At 32.9% G+C, this 23,747-nt stretch overlaps 1 protein-coding gene across 1 annotated transcript in view; it reads left to right on the plus strand.

Moving 5' to 3' along the window:
- LOC108914740 (SCY1-like protein 2) overlaps window positions 1–13,640 on the plus strand; it is a 260,423-nt gene extending 246,783 nt beyond the window's left edge. The window contains exons 14-16 of the mRNA XM_023455315.1: window positions 1,434–1,451; window positions 6,914–7,054; window positions 13,614–13,640. Of these exons, the coding sequence (XP_023311083.1) occupies window positions 1,434–1,451; window positions 6,914–7,054; window positions 13,614–13,640 (186 nt within the window). The remainder of the gene's footprint in view (window positions 1–1,433; window positions 1,452–6,913; window positions 7,055–13,613) is intronic.
- The last annotated feature ends 10,107 nt before the right edge of the window (window positions 13,641–23,747 follow it).

The following is a 23,747-nucleotide window of genomic DNA, read 5'->3' on the forward strand; positions in this document are numbered from 1 at the left end:
ACACTATTGGGATATGGTAAAATATTATATAGATTTTTAGCAGAAGACCTCATATGATTTTCATTAGAGCTACATAACCATTGGCAATCCTAGAACCACTTGACCTACCCTACCTTAAGCTAAGGACTTACAACAGTTTTCTTAGGCCTTTAGTAGTAGTAGTAGTAGTCTTGCCGAGTATATTACTAGAAAGCAGATAATTAAATTTTCTTATACAAAAAAATTAAAGTGGTTATTTAAAAAAGTAATACTAACAAATATTGATATTAAAGACATTTATTACCATTCTTGTTATTTCCTTTTAGTAATTTAAAACCATATTCATTGCCACATGTCTTTTTTTTTCTCAGTTAGCTAAGCGTTAAAATTATAATAAATCGTAGGATTTCGAGCTATCTTGTATATCTTTGGTTTACCCGTACGTATGACAAAAACTAGAGCAACAATTATGATCACTGATCGCCCGTTCAAAACGCTCCTCAAACTCCGATCGAAGATTAAATCTGGGGCATTTAAACTTTGTTATCCCCATAAGTCTAAATTTGAATTTAATACCCAATAATTACCAAAAAGGTATTTCTCCAATATGTCGTTAATTTATAACAACTTATCGGGAAACAACTTTATACAACGCGTCTGTTGAGCAATCTAGTCCGCAGAATTGTTTCCAGCTATCCATCGTAGACGGGGTGATACAAGAGATTGAAAATGTAAGTGTATTTATTTGGATATGGCTTATAAATAAACTTCTTTGGCAAATTTGTATTACATAAATTTCTTATTAGGAGCTCGAAACTAGAACTTTATCGTGCCATCAGCAGCGTGGATGTAGGAAATGATGTGAACTTAATTAAAACATATGCGCGCCAGTGACTTTTTACTACTGTTTGTTGTAATCCCCCTTTTAGTGCCGAACAAAAATTGGCTCTCGGTATTTTTTTTATTTGAAACTAAGTATAAATGGAAAACATAATTTTATATAAACAGAAAAATTTATAGCAAATGTGTGTATATTTTCACAAATTTTATTTTTTTTTTAGAATTTACTTGTTCAATGAATCTAGAAGATTTAAAACGTTTAATTGGAAAAACAAATTACGAAATTATCATATCATAGTGGATACTTCAATAGGAAGTGGAAAAATGCGCACTACCACTTATATCAGATCTAAAAAGTACCGAGACGCTGCAAAGTAAAACGTTTCAAACTTCCCGACAATCGTATCTCTTAATTTTCATGACCAGATACTGAACTTTGTCGACGATGGGGTCGTGCACACGTGGAGAGGTCTCGTTGGACATCTCCACGGACATGTTACACATTCACAGTGTTGTTGTCACTTTGTTAATCATATTCTCATTCTCTCATTTGTGCCGTCCGACCGCTTGGATCATGTCGTGCAATGTGTTGATTTCGCTCTGTCTTTATTCAGCTTGCACGGAGCATGATAGTGAGTATTTGTATTTAATTTTAAGTAGACACCTCGGTCACAAGAACTTCTATACCTAATTCACACGTAAGGCTGAGTACTGCATGCACTAGAATCGAAAAAATTGAGTATTCTAAATGATGGCGAATGCGCTGGTGATCAATCGATGACGATGCCACAAAATGTACTACTTGAAATTTGAAATGTGACCAAAAAAATGAGCTCGCTTGGAATTATTGTAAACTTAAAATTTATCAATTTTAAAACAATTGGTATAGGTCTTGGGAAAATTTTCGATTTTCGTCAATTACCAGTTAAGAGTATATTTTGAACGACGAAATAATGCGAAGTAGCTAAATAATGTTTTTTTATTGGTTTGAGGATATGTCGTCCAAAATGTCCGAAACCAGTAAGACATTTAACGACCACAGTGCTTATGACGTTTTTTGTACGCTCAAATATTGAATAAATTTAATTGAAACTAAAAATTTTAATATTTTAAAAATACATATATAAAACAAACAAGTTGTAATTCGAGTAATTTTAAACATTTTACAGTAATTCCGAAGGGACTGAAATTTTGAGTGTCCTATTTTAATTTTAAAAAGTACGTTTGTGATCAAAATAAACAAAACTTAAGTAAAATACGCCACTAGTGAGCTCAATCTTGAGGATATAAGCAGTGGTGAGAGATTTACCATTCTACTTAACATAAGACCTTAAACACGAAGCCGATGTCTTCATACTAACTAATAAAAAAAAATGTTTTTACGTAAAAATATTTCCTCAAGGCGTTCCTACGAAAACTCTACTGTTTAACATTTTATGAAACAAAATAGGAGAAATACAAGTTACTGTTTAATTTTCACTATATTCAACAATTATCCAAATTTGTTTTACCAAAATGCTGCTTCTTTCCCAGTACCGTTTTGCAATAAATACCTTCTGATAAGTAGAGTGTTATACAGGGAGTTGCTTAATTCGACTATTAAACTTGTACAGGAGGTTCTGTCATCGAACTTAACACAACACAGCGACATGAAAAAACCTCTTGATAATATTTTTAACTCATATGTATGCATAGTCGCACCAAGGGGTTGCCTAGAACCACTTTTTCTTAGTGACCTTGATAAAAAAGCACCCTGTAGAAGTTTAGCAGTCAAATTAAAGGGCAACTAAACTAATTAAGGTGGTAAGTAACTTACGTTAACCTTTCAACGAACTTCGATTATTTAAGATATGTTAGACGCCTTTAAAGGCAATACTGCAAATGGCAATGATAAAAAGAAGACATCAAAATTTTTGCGAAAATGGCTCTCTTGTAAAGTACTGATATACAGTGTGTAACTAAAATGCTTGGTCGAACAAACAATAAAATTTATTTTAAACATGTGTTGTGAGCGTGTGCGAAATTTAATGAATATATGGGGTTAATAACAGTTAAAGAAAGCCATGTAAATAATATTTAACTCCATTCATAGATTGCCTCAATAATAACAAATTTTATTTAAAAAATAATTTCATGTTTTTACACTTTTGAAAAGAAGTACCTATACATGTTATCATTTATCTCGAAAATTGTGCATTCTAACCAAGTGTAATAAGAAAATGTTTGTATTACGGGATATTTTTTACTGATAAGTTTACCCAAGTATTTCAGTTACCCGCCGTATTTTTGCTTAAAAAAAAATGTAACACTCAAAAATGCAATAAAAAATATGGCATTATATTTAAAATATCAAAGTTGGTGTCAAGTCCCGGTATAGCAGGATGTATGACAAAGACGACATTATTTTGTTTCAAGAGAACATGACAAAAGTACTTTCCTTTTGGGCATGTTGCTATGTAAAGCTTAGGACACATTATTGTATCGGATCAATACGTTATCGTAGTTACCTGTGATGACGAAAATTGCAAAATGCAAATAAAAAAGACTAAAAGCAAATGACCCCGCAGGTTCATTATGGAAAATGGCTTTCAGCCGATAGTTCTGAAAATTTGGATTTGAATAGTTCTCGAAGCTTAGGTAAAAAGTTGTCATAGGCACTAACCAGAGAAAATTGTATTTTTCGAAATATAGTCGCCGAAAGGTAGGAGTTATAGTACCGCGAGGTATAAATTGAAGAAGACTCATAGTAAGGTCAAATGAAGAGAAGCCGTGCAATCTGTACAAAACACATACAGTAGAGCTTCGATAATCCGTACTCAGGCTAATCGGAACGCCGCTGTAATCCGAACTGCCGACTGCCCCCCTCTCTCTCTTATCGTGGCCGCTGATCTTATGTTTTGTTTTCAGTTGCGAATGAGTTACCTCGCGTGTTCACGTTACTTTGTGCTAAACTCGCGCGCCACATGTTTTAGAGGTTATAAAAATGGTTCCTACACCGAAACGCAAACATAAAACTTTAACTATAGCTGAAAAGTGTGCCATACTGGATAGTTTGAAAGATGGAGTGTCTGGAACTTCTCTTGCCCTTAAGTATGGTGTTGGAAAATCGACAATTACTGATTTAAGGAAAAAAGAACAGAAAATACGGTTGTTTGTAGCTCAAACCGAGAAAGGTCCAGGTTTAAGAAAAACGCTAAAATTGCCAGAAAATCCAGTGCTCAAAGAAGCACTTTTCACTTGGTTTTTAGAGCAAAGACGAAGACACGTTCCTTTATCATGCGCAATCGTAATGCATAAAGCCAGATTCTTTCATAAAAAACTAACAGGGTCTGATTTCAGTGCAAGTAGAGGGTGGCTGGATAATTTCAAAAAGCGTCATGGCATACGGCAGCTGAAAGTGTCAGGTGAGAAAGTCTCTAGTAATGCGGAGGCTGTTCAACCATTCCAAGAAAAGTTTTTGAAAGAGATAAGAGAAAAAGACCTTTGTCCTGAACAAATCTACAATGCAGACGAATCAGGATTGTTTTGGAAGGTTCTGCCAGATAAAACTTTAGCCTCTTCTGCTGAAACTAGTGCTTCTGGATCCAAGGTATCTAAAGAAAGAATCACTTTTATGCCTTGTGCAAACTCGATAGGGAATCATAAATTACAGTTACTAGTCGTAGGGAAGGCCAAAAAGCCAAGATCTTTTGGATCCGTAAAATTACCGGTGCATTATCAAGGACAAAGGCGTGCTTGGGTAACTAGAGATATTTTCCTGGAGTGGTTCAGAGAACATTTCGTTCCAGAAGTCAAACGTCATTTGAAGAAATTACGTCTACCACAAAGAGCATTATTGCTCCTAGATAATGCGCCCGGACATCCAGATGCTGAAGATCTGACTACAGAAGATGGCAATTTTTCCGTACTGTACATGCCACCAAACTGCACACCCTTGATTCAGCCTATGGATCAAAACGTAATTCAAAATGTCAAGATTAATTACAAGAAGAAACTGCTGATTCAAGTTTTTGCGCAACAAGAAGATGATGAAAGTTTAACACTACATGATGTTATTAAAAGCATCACAATTAAAGACGCAATTTTTTCACTAGCGCAATGTTGGGATCACGTGTCGTCGTCTCTCATCAAAAAATCTTGGAAGCCTCTATGGCCTGACCAATTCAATGAAGCAGAAAATGGATCAGAAGAAAACGATGGCTCTGACGTGGAAGACAATCTCCCACTCAGTCTTCTACGCAACCGTGGATATACAGAAGGAACCATTTCCACTTTCTTGACAATCAGCGAAGAGGAGAATTGCACAGAACCCATAACTGATGATGAGATCATAGCCCAACTTAGGCAAGAGACTGACGAGCTTTTTGTTGACAATACTTCTGCTTTAAACGTCAAGAAAATTCCTCATTCACAAGCTATATCAGCACTGAATACTTGTTTGGATTGAGCTGACGAAAATTACTTTTCTTTATCCGAAAAGATGATGCTGCAAAATTTGAGGGACAAAGCCTTTTCTTGGTCAATAAATAGAACCCGCCAAACTAAAATTGATGACTTTATGAATAAGTAACGTATATTTCGTGGTTTAAATATGTATCTTGTAGTAGGCACCTCAATAAATATACTCTGTCAAAATATACTTGCCTTTTTTTAACATACTATAATCCGAACGCCCCGCCAGTCCGAACAGGGGTTGTTTTTTGGTAGTTCGGATCATCGAGGCTCTACTGTATTTCTTAGATTGTCGGGGTTACTGAATCCGAATCAGCGATCCATTCGGGTATACAGATGAGTTCTAAGCTCACATCAAGGTCAAATGAAGATTCCTTGTGGAAAATCGATTTTAGCCGATAGTTTAGTGACTTCAAATAGTTCTTGAAGCGTAGATAAAAAATAATCGTAGGTTTTTTTTTCAATGTACATTAATATTGTAATATAACAACCCCGGGGTCGATCGAAAAAAAATAAATGTAGTTGTACCCAGAAATATGTGATCGTCATAAGGCATACCTACGTTGTATACATCTATTTCTAATTGACCGAAAGGTGAAACTCATCCGCACTGCCGAATGGATGGCAGATTCGGATTGAGTGACCCCGATAACGCAAGGAGCATGTGTTTGGGACAGATTACATGGCTTCTTTTCATTTGACCTTACAAGCTACGAGTCTTTAATTTATATCTGGCGGTGCTATAACTCCTAGCTTTCATCGACTATATCTCGGAAAATAAAATTTTCTCAGCTTAGTGCTTATGATAACTTTTTATCTACGCTTCGAGAACTATTCAAATCCAAAGTTTTAAAATTGGCTGAAAGGCATTTTCCATAAGGAACCTGCGGGGTCCTTTGTCATGCTTCAAAGTATATTAAAAATTAAATTCAAAAAGGAAAATACAAATTTTAGAGAAGCAATTTATAGTAAAAATATATTCTATTACTTTAAATAAATAGTATTAAATAATATAGACTTATATCAATACTCACTGGTTTTCTTAAATTTTTCTTAAATTCTGGGAATCATACAATCTAAAACCTCATTTTATTAGATTTCATTGTAGTTTTACCACGAGGTACACATTACACATACCATTTTTTCTGAAGTCGCAAACAATATTAATTAATTAATATGATGACATGATATGATGATAGTATTAATGCATACTTACATTAATATTACATTTCTTCATTACGATCCAATTGCTTATGAAATAGTTTCCTTGACAATCATTGTTTATTTGTTATTGCGATAAAAATCAAATTCGTAAGTGTTGAAATAAAGTAAAAAATTTTAAATATGAAGTTTACTTAGTTTACAATTAAAGCAGGATGAGAATTCGTTTGGGGTCGTCTGTGTACTATCTCTACCCTGCTACTTTTATTGTGTAAGCTTCTATCTAAAATGATGCAACCTCACGACACGACACCTCAATGCGTCCTAAGCTTCAACCGTTATTTCGCGATAAATCGCCCCCCAGTACTCAGACTTGCACTTTGCACAGCTTCCGAACACAATCTAGATAGTCTAGTGTGATGGTTACCCCGATAAATCAAAGCATTCCGTCTCACACGCACCCTTGTGCCGCTGTTTGCAGGGAGGTTCGATGCCCAACACGAGCAGCAGCGTCCCGTTCTTGTTGAGCAGTAGCATGCAGAGCATCAGATCCAGACGGCCATCCGCAGTTCTAGGCGGCTCGCAAGGCTCGGGGCTGTTGCAGCAGCTCGGCTCCGGCATGGTAAGACTCACCTCTTCACACCAACCGATCAACGGCAGAACATTCTCTAGTAGCACGGTTAGGAAATGTCCCTCGTTGAATATAACGTTTAGCTGAATGTACGTACGTATGACAGTCGTAATAACACTTACACTCCTGCTTAACCACACAAGTCATTTGTCTCTGTCGTGCATTTCATTCACCTGGCGGGGGCTATTGAAACACGTATCAGGCAGTGGTACAAAATCAGGATACGAAACCCACCTCGGCATCGGACGGCCAATATCCCTCTTGCTCACGAGACTGAACTTCAAAGACTGTTCTATTCCAGTTGGTCCGTCAAAGTAGATTAGTTCAGTGACTCAGGAAAACCTCAGACAAAACTTGTGCCTCGAAATTCGGTCATTTTAAACATGTATGTACTCTGTGTCATTCACGCGACGACGTAGCCGTTGTCAAGTTTTGACTGCGGATACCTTTAACGCATACGGCTGAGGTCTGTGTAATAATTAAGGGATTAACTCTAATGAGGGTACATGTTCTCGGAAAGGCCTCCGCTGTACTCGTTGCAGTGTTTGTGTGTTTAATTAAATTTTGGTGTTAGATAAATACGAGAACCACGTGTCGATTTCGCAGATATCATTTAAGTACAATGAGAAGGTAACGTAACACAGAAATCTTGTAAAGTACGTCTGTTAGATAATACGCAAAAGATACATTAATTAAAAAATTATACACGTATTACGTTCATTCTTCTTTCAAACAATAAATAATGGTTTGAAACAAAAATTAAAAGTCCCTAAGAGATGGAAAGCCAAAATTACAGTTAAGAAACATTATTTTAAATGACTGACAAGATTCAAATGAAATCTAACATTTTTAGACTACACAGGTCAACAAGGGTCAAGAAGCAGACACACTAATATGCATTTCCGAAGGATTTTGGTGCGCTGAATCCGAATCTGGGCGCAGAATTGCTCTATCACGTCAGGTTTTTGAGATATCTTAACCTAAAAGTGCAAAAACACTTTTTTTATCATATTTGAGGTTATGTACTAATGCCATATGGTCTTTTTAAAAAAATACATATAATTTAAAAGTACAAGGCTCCCTCTTTCGAAAGCTGTTGAATTTGCTCTTCTTTTTTTTTCGTTGTGATATCACACGTAGAAATTTCTAAGTCTATCAGTTTCTTAATATGCGAAAATCTACTAAGGATCCCTTAGACGTCAAACAGTTGACTGCAGTTCAGAAACTTCATACTCAGAAACCTTCAATACATACGAAGTCAAACTCACAAACTCCAAATCCACAAACCCACAAACCCCAAACCCACAATCCCTAAACCCACAAACCCTAATCCCACAAAACCCGAACCTACAAACTCCAAGCTTACAAACCCCAAGCCCACCAACTCCAAACCCACGAACCGTATGGGTATGAAGTTTCTGAATTGCAATCGACTGCTTGATGTCTAAGGGATCCTTAATAGATTTTCGCATATTAACAAACTGAGAAACTTAAAAATTTCAACATGTGATATCTCAACAGTATTTTTTGCACTTTTAGGTTAGGATATCTCAAAAACCTGACGTGATAGAGCAATAATTCTTCTGCCAGATTCGGATTCAGCGCACCTAAATCCTTCGAAAATATATATTCAAGTTTCTGCTTCCAAAAAAAAGTTAAATTTTGTTGGTCTGTGTTATCTCATGAAAGAATATTTTTTTTTATTCACAGGGGCCTTAATATTTTATTAATATATTAGGTACCTACATTTCTCTGAAAAAAAGAGAAGATACTGTCCTTCAATATCGACAAGACAGTCACACAAAAATTGTGAACCTGAGACATGTACATAGATTTTTTTCGAAAATTATGCGATGTTGCCAGATTTATTTAAAAAATTAAAATATAGATTTTTGAGGTTGTTTTAGAAATTTTTTCTTGTCTATATTATGTCATTGAAAAGCCAAAAGCTCTATTTGCTCAGCTTAAAATTCAATATAAGAAAAATGCAAAATCCATACACAAACTGAATGTCTATATTATTAAAATTCTGCATTTTTTTTGTGAAAAACTCATATCTATCATTGTTTGATGTATGATGCATTTTACCCGTGAGCCCCCTGCCTGAGACACCCCCTGACTAAAATTTTTAAACAGTTTTCGTGTAGTTTGTTAGAACATTCATTGAATGTCCAACATACCAAAATTCATAATGATACGTTAACTGGTTTTGGGAATATTTTGAAAAATATTATCTCTTGAAGCGCCTTTTAGGGGGGCGTAGCTCCCTTAGGAAGCGTTTTTCGACCCTTGTTTATAGGAAAAAATAATCTTATCGTAGAATATACCGCTAAAGTATCGCACATTAATTATGAGACACCCTGTATAGCATAAATAACACAAAATAAATTCTCGAATCGATAATTTTATTTTTCGCAGATAATTTTTTTAATAGTATAAGTATTATTAATTGTTTCTTGATACGTGTTTATTCACATACTTGCATGAACAGGGTGATCAGAAAATTGGTAAATATAAAAATCGTTCAAGAATAAACTGCCTTTGTTCTTAACAATACAGAAATACGTTATTAAGAAAAGTTGCTTAGAATTGACATTTATATTATAATTTTAATGTGTGTATGAATCGGCCTACTTTGATTGAAACGGTCAGTAAAACAATTTTATTGTTCATTTTACGAGAAAAAGGCATTCTTGAAAGAAATTTTTGTTTATCTTAAAAGTTTGACAACAACCGTCATAATGAAAAGTGATAGGGTTTTTGAGTAATAGTGACAGATATTCTTAATATGCTTACGTTACAGCAAAAAATTTATTTAATTTTAATTTATATTTGAACAAAAGGCAGTTTATTTTTGAACGATTTTATATTTATCGATTTTCTGATCACCATGCACATGCAAGATGAAAATTCTCCACGCCAACCGCATTTTATTTTTTTTAATTTTAAATTCTAACCGTAGACATATTGTATATATTTTCTTATAGTCTTTTAACAACACCGAATTTTTGTGCATAATCAAAAATGTGCTAATCTCGCAGTAGAGGTTTCCTGATATCCGGATTTCAAATACTTTAGTATTCAGTTCATAGGTGAGTATTTAGTTTCCATGCTCAATTTTTAAGACAAGCACCACTACCACCTTTTAATTTATTATATAGCACGCAAAATAATCAAGCAGAATTCATGTGCAATGAGTACAAAATATAGCTTATGTTAATTAGTAATTTTTTTCAACTATTTAAAGGTACGTACTTGCATCAATCTTCAAAAATAAATGAAAATATTTTTATAGTATATCAAAAAATATCCTTCAGAAGATAATAGGCATTTCCACGAGCACTGTTAGCCATTAGAAAAATGCATAAATAAGGAGAGTAATAATTTATAACCAAATAAAAATATTTCCAATATTCTGCCTAACTCATAAAACAATAATCAGATGTATTTCAAATTGTTTCTATTTTTATAAAATACTGTTATATTTGTCTTACGTTACCAGTTTCTACTTAAATGAGATTGTGTAATACGCGCCCTCATTCTTTGTTAAAGTAAAATGTGTATAAATAAATAAATTTTACCTCTCCAACCATGTGAGGAACTTTGAACTACTATTTAATCCAACGTATGTATTATTGTGTATAATTTGCAGATTTTAGAGGGAGGGCGTGTCTCGTATTCGTGAGGTTGTGCCTCATAGTCCAATCGATTAACATGGAAAAATGGGCAATCCCAAAATAACTCCAAACAGAAACACAAATCTTCAAAAAGTGGAGAAACGATTTACCTACATTTCTACCTACGTCAGTTCAATTTAGAATGACAAAAACTAAAAGAAACAACATTTTAATTTTTTTGGCAATAACAGAAAATATTCTGAAATATTTTTCCAACCATTATGATTAAAAATTTTTCAATTTTAGTAAAATTTAATCACAATAACAAATTATCACTTGAAAATAATAGATGCAATAAATACTTTCGTTTTGGAAAAGTAAAAAATGCTTCATTGGCAAAATTTGAACAAAATACTGAATTTTTTAACAAGAAAACAATAGAGCATCGCATTGAATCCCAGAGTGATTTTTCAAACTTTAAAATTTAAAACTTTTCCTCTTTTCGTTTATACTTTAACTAAGAACAACTGAAATGTATCAGACACCCTAAATATTTTCTTTAATTACCTAGATATAATATCTTCTCAGGTTATAGGACGATTTTGTGTCAAAAGCTTAATGTTTTCAAAACGTTATGAATGTGAAATACTCTTTTACTTATTAACTCCCATATCACTGGGAATAGACCATTCAACCCTTTATATCAATATAATCCTGAGAAAATTATGCTTTTGTACAGGGTTTTTCAGCAGATTCGTTGAGCGAACGTAGTAAGATTTTCCTTATACCAGTTCTTTAGGACCTCTTTCTCAAGCTATACAAAGCGTAAAATTTAAAATACATATATGGATATCTTCACATTTTTGGTAAAAAAATAAGGATGAGTTAGGGTGAGTAGACATTGTATCATAGGCGTTCCTATATACGCCTATGATTCAAAGGGTTGTTCTATAAACATATCATTTATGTCCTTAATTTTTTCCGTTCTTATAGAATATTGATGCACGGTTTATTTTAAAGATGTGCAACTTATTTAGATATTGCAGCTTCTTTGGATATAAGTTAAGTTGGCTACATTCCAAGAAACAAATGAAAACATAAATTTGAAAGGGCTGGCAAATATTGTTAACTAATCACGTAATTAAACTTAATAACAGTCAGTTTACGTTAAATCTTGAATATGTCTACCATATCCTTGAATGTCACTTGGCCTAATCCGGAATAATTCAATGTAGTTTTAGTTTTCTGTAATTCGTTTTTATAATTATCAAACTGAAACTACATACAAAAACCTATCCAACAGATCCAAAAATTTGCGGATAAAAAGAGATTCGCTACCATAGGTCTGATTTTGCACCACCAATTTCGAAGTAGTGTAGTAGTCATTAATATTTTGCAAGAGACTGTTGCATGAAAACTCATGATCATGTATTTTATTAAAAACTGTCTCACTATAAACAAGGTGTGTAAACACAAGATAATTATATTCCATCTAGTGTAATTGACATAAAATCATAGATTTCGAACATTTGCAAGAGTTTTGCAAACAATAATTTTAAGACTAATTAAATTGTTAGACACCAATCGTATCTAGTGCATTAAGCAGAATATCATGATGAAATCTATCCAATACATTACTGAAATCGACAATGACGTCGACCCGATTGTTAGCATCACACAGATACTTAGTCGGTCATAGATTAGTTGTGGTGAATCTACTTTTCGTAAAAGCATATTGTACTGAAGTAATTTTTCGATGAACGTCACTTATCAATGATATGTAAAATAGTTTCGAAGATCTTAGAAGAGTTGCATATATTAACTATCGGTCTATAATTCTCGCTAACGTAGATTTCTTTATGGACAGAATAAACTCTCAAAGTTTTCGTTATGTTGGAAAAAGTAAACGTTTCTAAAAATAGACGTTTTTTTACATTGTATAAATGTATACTTAAAGAAATCAGCAGAAACATTAATAAGTTTTTGATCATTGTCGATTTCTATATCCTGATAAGTGACTGGAGTCGCAAGATCAAAATTTATTAGGATTATCATGGAACAAAGTTTGCAGCAACACCAAATATCTGTAGATGACTTTTGACATTCGAGGTAGGTTCACGAAGAGTATATTCCACCTGGTCAGCTGACAATGGGAAGTTTTACTATGCTTTAAAATGATTTATAGAAAATGTATGCGAATTATATAAAAATATTTCTTGGCTTAAAACATATTCGGAAATTCAACAACAGAGTCCAAAGATCAAAGCTGCAATATAGACATTTTGCAAAAGTGAAAAAAAAAACAAAAGGAATAATAAAACCGAGTAAATTCAAACTACATGTGCAAGAAAAAGTAAGGGAGGGGTAGATACAGAAAAAATGAGCTAGTATTCAATAAAAAACAAAGCAGTTATTAATACAATTTTTTATAAATAGTAACTTTGACACCCTGCATCTTGAATAAGACAAATGGCCCATGGAAAATTTCACTATTTTCTCTCAAAAAATCTGGTTAATGGCTCAATCTACTCTTTTTGTAACACCTGCTAGGAGAGAGAGGATGAAAGGAAGATATCCGTATGCTTGCAATCAATGAACATTTGATTTTATTTAAAAAAAAATTATCCTTGTAAAAAGATTAGACAATAAAACATTTTTCATTTTTCCGATACCTGCAAGAAAGTCACAGATGAACTTAACAATTAATTATACATCTGACATTATTTAAGCATTTAATTGTTTTTATTTGAATAGCAAACCTAGACATTATTGATTGTCAATATTTTTGTTAAAAATGGTAACAGTTGTACGAGTTATTTTGGATTGTCTTCAATTCCGTCTGGATTATCGATAACTTAGAAGGGTACGGTAGAGTAGCTACGCCGACAGAATGCTTTCAATAACCCCGGCATAATTGTTTTTTGATGTTCCAGTACCAGCTATTTGCCGGACGCCAATAAGCACCCCCGCTGATGATTCGAGCTCGATTTTATTTTATTTTATTTTTATTTTTGGATGTTTCAATGAAGACCGGAAGTGGCAATCTGAGCGACAATCACAGGCGACCGCACGACCTCCAGACATGTCTTATTGTTTGTGTATGTCCATTCAAGTGTGTCTTATATCCTGCCCATTGTCCGATATTGCTGCTAAATCTATATTTTTGTATCTCTCGCTCATATCACGTTTTCCTTATAAGTTGTTCAACTTAACATTACTGGAAAAATCTACTGCAGATCCTCGAATATATGACAGGTTGATTTGTCGTAAGTACAGAAAAAATTGGACTTTAACAAGATGTTTAAAATATATATCAGAACAGATTGAGATGTTTTTTTCTTAAATTCTACAGAGTAGATCATTTAAACCATAAATATTAAAAAAAAACTGTTATAAGGGTTTGAAAAAATATTTGTTACAACTTTGTCATTTTTAATTTTTGTAAAATATTAATGTTCAATAATGTTAAATTAAAGGAAAGCAATTTTACTATAAACTATCCAAAAATTTCTATGATTTCTTTTCCAAATTACCTTAATTTTAGCCATAAAAACATCTCTAAATTCTCTGCACGTACCTAGAAAACACCCAGGAGAATGAGGGTACGCCATGCAGTCGAGGTGTAATCATTTGATTTATTAGTTGTATTATTTATAAGTTGTTCCGAAAAACTTGATTTTTAAAATGTTAAATAATGAAATCAGAAAGCGGTACAGTTTATATTTGGTTGCAAAGAAATAGTAGAGGACACCTGTAAATCATATTTTATTTCATTCATCAATAAAGTAAGTACCTACTAGAATTATTTAAGTATCAAACTCTTTATTTTCTTTGTATCTACCTTTGGTATACTAGAAAGCGAAAAGTAATAAGTAATAATATACGTATTTTATTGGATAAACCAAATGACCATAAACGCAAGTCCTAAAATTTTATTTTTTTTACGTTACAAAAAGTAATAATAATTATAAAAAAATAAATTATATAAAACAATTATTTGTTTTGTACTGAATATAAGTAATACTTATATAGAAACAATACTACCTTCCTTTTTCTACACAATGTGTGGCAATTTAAATTTTAAAATAGAAAACTTTAGCAACATATCAACTAAATGATATATACCATTTTTCGATGATCATTTAAAAAATACATTTTTACAATTATGGCGAAGGCGCCAATGTTAACTCTTAAATACATTATTAGGTGTACACATTTAAATAAATAGTTGTAGAATACATTAATTAACTATTACTAACATTACTAACTATTGTGTAGACAGGAGACAGACACATAGGCCACCTAGACATAGGGCGATTATGATGAAGGCAGTTGGGAGCCTTGTCGGTAGTCCGGCATCAGTCGTATCTGGAAACTTTAGCTGTACGTGTCGCTTTGATTTCAATAATTAGTTAATTTTTCACGGGCAAATGTATTGTAAGACATTGTATAAATAGAAGTGAACAAGTTGGTGAAGAGAGCCGAAAAGTTTCCTACTCTAGATAAGTAAAATAAGCAACATATAAAACATAAATTTGAGCCATTATATACGCCATTTCTTGGTTAAAGTCAGAGTATTCCAGGGTTGACTTTATAATTTTGTTCGCACACATAGTGCAATGGTAAACGAGATATTATTATAAATTGTTAATAAAATAATGAATAAATGATTGTAACATATTTTTAATAATTATTTACTTTACGTAGTCTCCAATTTATACGAAATTTTTCCAATTCCCATAATTTTGAGGGAGCTGAAAATTAATGTGATACTATTTTTTGCGATCGAAAAAATAACAAAAAATTAATTTCAAATTCATGTTCAGCAACCTGGAAAAGGGGGGTTGGCAAAATTTGATTAGAAAAATCAGAGTTCTATGGTAAAATAAATAATTACCAAATTTTTATACTTGCTTCGATTTTTCGAATCTAATATTTTAATTTTTACAGATTTCCAAAGGATGTTGACATAAAGTATAGATAGGTGAAAGCTTTAAAAAAACAGGATTGGACACCATCGAAATTTTCACGTATATGTTCACGTATAATCACTTTGAAGAAAATTTTTTAATTTTCAACAAAAATGTAGTCCGCAAATTAGCAAAAAATGCAGTTCCCACATTAAATCTACCAGAAATAATAAGTAATTATACTTTATGTGTGTTCAAATTTGATCTAGAACACTCCACTAACATTTGCCTGGTCTTTGAGTCTTTGAGGACTCTCCCAATACTTAGTGAACATTTTAATGCTCACCACATAATTTTGCAGAAATTATCTTCACTAATACTTTTTTATGAACATGAACAGTCCCAATCTTCGATTCTTTTACGTCACCTATCAGCCAACCTACCACATCGCAGTCATCATATTCTGACCTAATAGTACATCTTAGATGTCAGCTTTGAATATTACGGATAATGAAAAGGTTAGGTAAACATTTTAGTGATGATACCCCAAGAAAGAAGAAACTAAAATATGAAATAAGGCGGATTTCCTTCGTTTCCAATAAACAGAAAAAAAAAGATAACCCGCTGAAAATAAACGTCGTTTAAAAAAGCAAAATGACTCATGAAACAGAAAAAATAATATATTTTTTTATTAACTATAAAAACAGTACACCAAAGCTACACAAAAATAAAATTGTGTATCATGTATTAAAAAAAATTTTGAATGTGAACATATTTGAAAATTTGCATGAACATCAATTTGATAATTTCCCTAACAATTGTAAGCATTTAATAGAACTTGTAAGGGCTGTATGCCGGACCTGTAGTACCTATATGCTCTAAGGTATGCGCAGTCAGATTACTTCGCACACTCCACTTCCCCGCAGTTTGCATTTACTGGTACCCATGCATTGGAATTAGATACAACCAGTCTAGGTGGTCTATGGACAGACACATTTGCGTAATATTAACATACCTATCAGTCCTAGTACCTTGAAATTTACATATGTGCGTATGTTTCCAATTTTTTACATAATTTTATATGATAACAACAGGATAACACAAATGTGAGGTAGGAGGTTATTAACGATAAACGAGACTAAGCTAAAATTTAAATCAAATTTTTGTTTCCCTTTCCGAAAATGGTTATATTTATATGACCTACAGTAATATAATTATGGGTGAGATGGTAACATAGTATCTATGAATGGTCACTGCTATTCAATATCTAGGCTTGCGTTATCGCCATACTAGCAGAAAGCGACCTGTTATTTCGCTGGTACTATGAAAGCAAAACCTATGCCGCCACTGTACGAAATTTTTAACTGGTATTCCGGGATACAACTATCTGCGGATTAATATCCCGACCAGCATTGAATTATAGCCGTTATATCTACATAGCAACGAGCTAGAATCATTCGTCAACAGAACTACCAGAGATATATCTTAGAACTTATTACATGACATACTGGTAGAAAACGAGTATATGCCTGGTGGTTCTACTGACGAAACTGCTGCTTGCTAGTATTGTAGATGTAATTCAATGCTGGTCAGGGCTGTAGTTTGCAGAGTAATTGTTTCTCCCAATATCATTAGTAACGATTTTTAAGTAAAATTGGGCATACTTTCACTACTCTTGATCCAGGTTGTCAATATGTGAAGAACAAAAAGATATAGGTCATACTTATAGCGTGCAACTAGCGACCTCTACCGTCAATTAATTCTATTTTTTAAAAATACTCTGTATAAAGCAAAGTAAAGCAAAAAAGAAAGGTCGCAACTATTGAAATTTTCAAATTAACTGGTGCAACAGTTTTCAAAATATTGCAAAAATGAGATATTTTTAAACTTTGGCACCCCATATATTGAAACGGAGGGACAATTTGGTTCGATAGCGCTGTTTTTACCTCAGGCATCTGTTTTTGTTCACTGTTTTAATCAAAACCGTTTCAGTTTTCAATTGGAGTCAACTACAGTTGTTCGGATAGGTGTAGAAATAATTGGTTTGTTAAAAAAAAATGAAAGAATTATTGGATATGAAAAACGCAAAAAATATGTTGAAAGTTGAAAATCCTTCTTTCAACTTGTCAGCACTTCAATCATGACTCAACGACTCGATTTTAGTTGATTGATCAATTGATCAAAATTGACTGCATAAACTTCATCAAGTCGTGGAGTCATCTTCGACTCATTGACAAGTTGAAACGTGACTGAATCCAGTGAACTTGAACCAGTTCACTCGCTTTGAACTTTTGCTACGTTTTTTAATGGTTATTATCTCTTCACCCACATAAGCAACCGCAATTGACGCTATTTTAAAATTGTAATTGTACATTTTCACTAATTGATGTGCAAACTAAATTTCATCGATCGATCCACTAAAATTGAATAGCGACAACCCGCCATTACAACAAGTTAAGTTGAACAACTTTCTCTCGCGCCTTTTTCAACTTCAAAAAAATATTCTTGCATCGGATGATGGCGTGTCTGCGTGCAGTGTATCGGTTGAAGATCCCGCATGCCTGCGAATCTGTGTCCTTTTAGCCTTTTTAAAGAATACACCCTCGACAATCGTCTATAAGATATACAATTCCATATTTTTCATATGCATATTTCATAGATATCTTATGTGTGTGCGCATGTAATCGTTTCTACTTTAATGTGATCTGTATCGTACCCAAACTATACCAGCTCGAGGTATATTTCATACACGTTTTCACTTGTCAAAACACCAATAAATAAATATGTAACGGTAGGATTTTTTTCTATGTAAGCGGTGTAAATAAATGTATTCTTTTTATATTATAATATATTCAATGGATATATAACTATATTTTAGAATATTTGTCTACAAGTAACAGTAGAGGCACAGGATAGTTCTTTGTTGAAGCACACAAGGTGTATCCACTTAATGAAACTTGTGCGTCGCCGTATTTCCGAAAGCATTTCTTTCTAAACTACATATTCTGCCAACCAAACTAAATCTTTCAAATCTCTTCTGAAACGAATACTTTGTTATTGGTATTCTTTTAAAATTGACAAATATTTTGCTGCTCAGTACTTAAAGCAAATATGCATAAATAATGGAAAATTAAAAACTTAGCAAGTTAAAAGGATCACATTTAGTAAAGAATGTGTTTAATTTTCAACCAAATGTTCCTTTTGCAGGCATTACTGAGTCAGAAGTCATTAAAAAATTATAACTCTATACTGGTATTTTACACCAATCTACTTTGCAAAAGCGAAGATGATAAAAATTTAAATGATAAGAGATTTAAAGCGTTAAACCCTCATGGCAAAATATTGTGTACGCCACTGTCTTCAATATTATTTTCTCATTTTCAAGTTACTGTGTTTCATTCAATCATCATAATACATAAAAGAAAGTGAATATTGCAAATGAAACTAGAAAATTCCATGTTTTTTCTTTTATATTAAAGTTAATTTAGTTAAAAAAGGGGGAGAAGTTTTTTTTCTAAATATATTATTGCAAATAAAACGAATATAACAGGTACGTTTTTTAATTCGACTGCTAAATTTCAACAGGATGTTCCTTATGGATCCGTCACAATCGTCAAATGTACAGTCTTTACCACATTTATTACCACAAACCTGTTTGTGTTGGAAATTTTTATGTCCACATAAACGTGATTTCCGATAAAATATAGTCAATTAAGTGTGGTAAAACCTGTACGTACGGCATAATTTGAAGACAAATAATTTAGAACTTACACAAGGCAAAGAATGCAGTCGGCGACCAGCACGGCGGCAAAGTGTAACAAAAAATGAATGAACACAAAACTGACAGAATAAGGAAAGAAATAAATGCAATTTTATAACATCGTATCAGCAAATTCAACTGATTTTGCCGCTTTTGTTATTATTAATTAATGAAATTAATATTTGGTTTTAATTAATATTTGACATACTACTGATGTTACCACAACTGTTCAAAATTTTGTCCACAGATATGTAAACACATTTGGACCCGTCTTACCCAGTTTCTACAAAGTTGTCTTGCTTCATAATATCACAAATGCTTCTCCATAACACAAATGTTGTCTTGCTTCACCATAAATTAAAACGATATCCAACAATTCCCAAGTTGTAAACCATTTTTGACACTTGAAAAACTAATGTAAACACCATCGAAAAAACGTAAATACTACTACATCGGATTTCAGTATTCAGAATCGCCTGTGGCCTTGTGGAGCGAGAGCGCATTGCGCACAGCGATCTTCAAGAAAAGTTTAAAAATTAAATATCCAAATTAAAACATGTTTCAATTAACATTATTTCAGGCAAGGTTTTCCAAGATATAAAAAAATCAAATTTTTTGCGTTTTTGCTGCGTTTTTGTAAGAAATCGGAACTGATTTATTTATTAATTTGAACTTCTTGTATTAATTTTGACTAAGGAACAGCCTGTAGAAGTTTGATAGTCAAATTAAGAGACACCCTGTATATCTACCTACAAACCCTCTAGCAAAAATTTCAAGAGTTTTAAATTTATATTTACACAAAACCTATATACCTTTTTTACTAAATTTGTGTAAAAGATTTCTTAAATATGTTATTAAGAAAGCAAATAGATTCATTTTATAAAGTAAGCATTAATACAGTGTGTTGGTTGTTGCTGAAATGCAAAATGAATTTGATAAGTATGAATGCATAATTCGCAGTGTAAGTAAAATACGTATTATTTTTTTATCAAAAAATGAAAAGAACAATAAAGATAAAACTAAACAGAATTTCATTCAGAAGTAATTTATTACAAATTACTTACAACGTTAAAAGATTTAAAAATTTCGGAGAAGTTGAACAACCTTTTACTAGCCCTTAGAGGCATTAAGATAATTAAAAATGATTTTAAAATTTTCCATGGAAATCTTATGAAATGAAATCATATAATGATACCAAAAATGTAGATTTCCAACTTCATACACAAACTGGTAATTAAAAATGTATTGGAATGTTGAATAAGTTCTCGCTATTTTCGTGAAAATTAATGCTTTATAAAAAAAAATAGTAAAAAAACATGTCACTGAATCGCGAGCAACTACTTTTTCTCATCTTTCTGGCAACATTTTAATTCCACGTCGGAAAAACGACACATCTTCTGAGGCTATCCAAGAGTAGCATCTTCATAAGAAGGCAAGTGTTGCTCAGTCAAACCATGTGTCATCGATCGGAACAAGTGATAATGGAAAGAGTGAATGTCTGGTGAATATGGTGGGTGGGGACTTGCCATACGTTTTTCCTTCAATGCTCAAAAGCATCAATTGTAGTCGATAGCGATCTCCCGTGATCGTTTTATTCGGTTTGAACAGCTCATAATAAACTAAACCCAGCTAATCCCACCGTAAGCAGAGCGGAACCATGGATATTCAGCTTTGGCGACCCCACGATTTTCTATGCTTAGGGTTATCGTAATGTATCCATTTTTCATCGCCAGTCACGATATGATGTAAAAAAACCTTTCCTTTTCTGCCGTTGAAGCAGCTGTTCGCGTCTCTCGGCTTCAGCTCATACGGCATCTAATGCCCTTGCTTTTGAGTCATTGTTAATGCTTCCAAACGTTTCGAAACTGTTGCGTGATTAACTGCTAATGATTCTGCAAGTTCAGCTAGCATCTAGCAAGAGTCTACACGAAGTAACGCCTCCAGTTCTTCATCTTCAAACTGTTTCCGTGCGCCAGAGCGTTCTTTATCTTCAATATCAAAATCATTATTTTTGAAGCGTCTAAACCAATCTTTGCATGTAGTTTGCGGTAGAGCACGGTTACCTTAATTCTTAACAAGCATTCTATGCGCTTCAGCTGCTAGTAGTGCAGTAAAATTCCCCCCAAATAGTACTCTGTTTCCGGTACAAAATTCGACATGTTTAACACTACAAGAAAAAGTAGTTTACACTTGGGGGAAATTGCACATTGAATTTGAGGCTTACTTATAGTACTTCTTTATAGGTGCGTCGGATTTTAAACAACACGCTTGCAGTTCGGGAAGCGCCATCTGTTGGAAAATAGCGAGAACTTATTCAACGTTTCAATTTAGGTAGGTCATTATTAATTTTTGTTTTAGATGATTATTTACCTGCTTGAATATGTAGTTATCCAACTACATCGACATCTTTGACATACCTAGATTTTTTTACATAAACAGTCATTATACGATTTCATTTGATAAGATTTTTTGGAACATTTGCTGAATGATTTGATTTAGCTCAATACCTTTAATGTAAAGTAAAAGTACCTACAGTATGATTTTAACCACTTACTTAAACATCCTTTTTTATGTAATTGTATAAAAATTTGCTAAGATAAAAAAACAATTGCAATGGACAATCTCTAATTAAACACATATGTCCCAAAATATGATCCCGGAAATTTGAAATAGAAATGCTACTTGTCCGAATACACAACTTACCTTACTGAAATCAAGGTTCACTATTGTAATTTATCTCATATCTAAATATTCTAACAATTGTTGCACAAATGCCATATATTTTATAACTCTTGTTTTTTACAGAACTATATAGTCAATTAATGTATTTCCTGTCTTCAAGGAGTAATATTTTCATATAATATACAGATGTTGCATGTGATTGTGGTGTATTACATCTATGTAAATATGTATGTATGTAGGTAAAAAAAAACAACGTGTATACGGAACATATCTCGAGCCGATATAAGATAGTGATACTTTTTTCATCTGTTGTAATTCTGCTGTGATTCCCTGTCGGATTAGCTTGCTTTATACTTCCGATGGTTGTGCCATTTGCTCAATGTCTCCACCCAGAGAACTTAACCGCCCACGAAATGAGCTTAATTAGATAAGAAAATTTGCAAGCAGTGAAAACGAAATCGCAAAGTTTAATGAAAATAGTAATGCTTATAAAATGACGAAGTAATTCCACAGAATCAATTCAAAATTAATTAGTCCAAAATATGAAACTACGAACGAAGTGTTCTTATTTTGATATAGATGAGGGAACCTTATAAAAGGTGGTTATATTATATACTGTGTACACTCGAATAAGAAGAAGAAATAACCATTTTACTACTTGCAAGTTTACCCTGTAAATTGCGGCTAAGTTCTCTGCGTCCGTATATGAATTAATTTATTTATGTAAATAGAGAAGTGTATAGCGTTTCCGAATTTATCAATTAATACATGTTTACTATTCGACAATCTATTGCACAATTTATCAAATCATCACTTCGGCTAGGAATTGTCAGTACACTAAATGTATATTTCAATGCCAATTCTCGACTGTTCATATCAAGTGTATCAACTTATAACAATATTTGTATATTACATTTTCTTATTACTTCGGTGTAAATAGTTCGATTCAGGTAGACTGTACTGTGTGTGATCGTCTCTGTAGGTCAGTAAACAATCAAAGAAGAAAGTACAAAATAATAAAAAAAATGTAAAGGGGGTAATGGTTCATAAAGCAAACTGACTGATGTAAATGATAGGGGGTGGTTGTGGGGATTCTTTGCGTACTATTACCCCCTAACTCATATCAATAATGCAAAGTTTCAGGTACTGTTAAAAGGAGAAGAGAGATATTAAAATGTGATATGTTTCAGTTTGTGTTTCAATTAATCCAAAACCCGTTAGTCAACAGAATTCATCGATAGCCGCCTGGAAGTTCGGAAGTAGGTAGGTATTTCATGAAGTTTCATACAGAATATGAAAACATACAAGGCGTTTTACAGCAAGGTGCCAAAAATAAAATAATGTTTTTGTTCAAATTTAAATTTCATTGTGCTTCTGTTCAAATTCAATCTGTAGTTTCAAGTGAGTCAAGTACAGATTAAGAAATTATTAGAGATATACGGGTCTTAGTCCTGTAGCCAGGGAGGGTTCCAATTGCCTCCTTCAGTTAGATGGAGTTACAAAAGTGTTTTTTTGTGTATTTTGAGCTGTAGAACACGAATTTTTTGGGTAGAAGTTTGCCCGGATGTCGATAAGTTTTTTATTAACAAAAAAGTTGCGAAATACTGAGAACTTGGTTTTGGCAAAATAAAATTATTGTAATATTGCAAATTTTCATTAAATCGTTAATGTGTCGTTCGGTTTTCATCGTTTCTTTGGTCTAGAAATGAAAAGAA

Source organism: Anoplophora glabripennis, unplaced genomic scaffold (genome assembly GCF_000390285.2).
Source record: "Anoplophora glabripennis isolate ALB-LARVAE unplaced genomic scaffold, Agla_2.0 scaffold607, whole genome shotgun sequence".
Lineage (NCBI taxonomy): Eukaryota > Metazoa > Arthropoda > Insecta > Coleoptera > Cerambycidae > Anoplophora > Anoplophora glabripennis.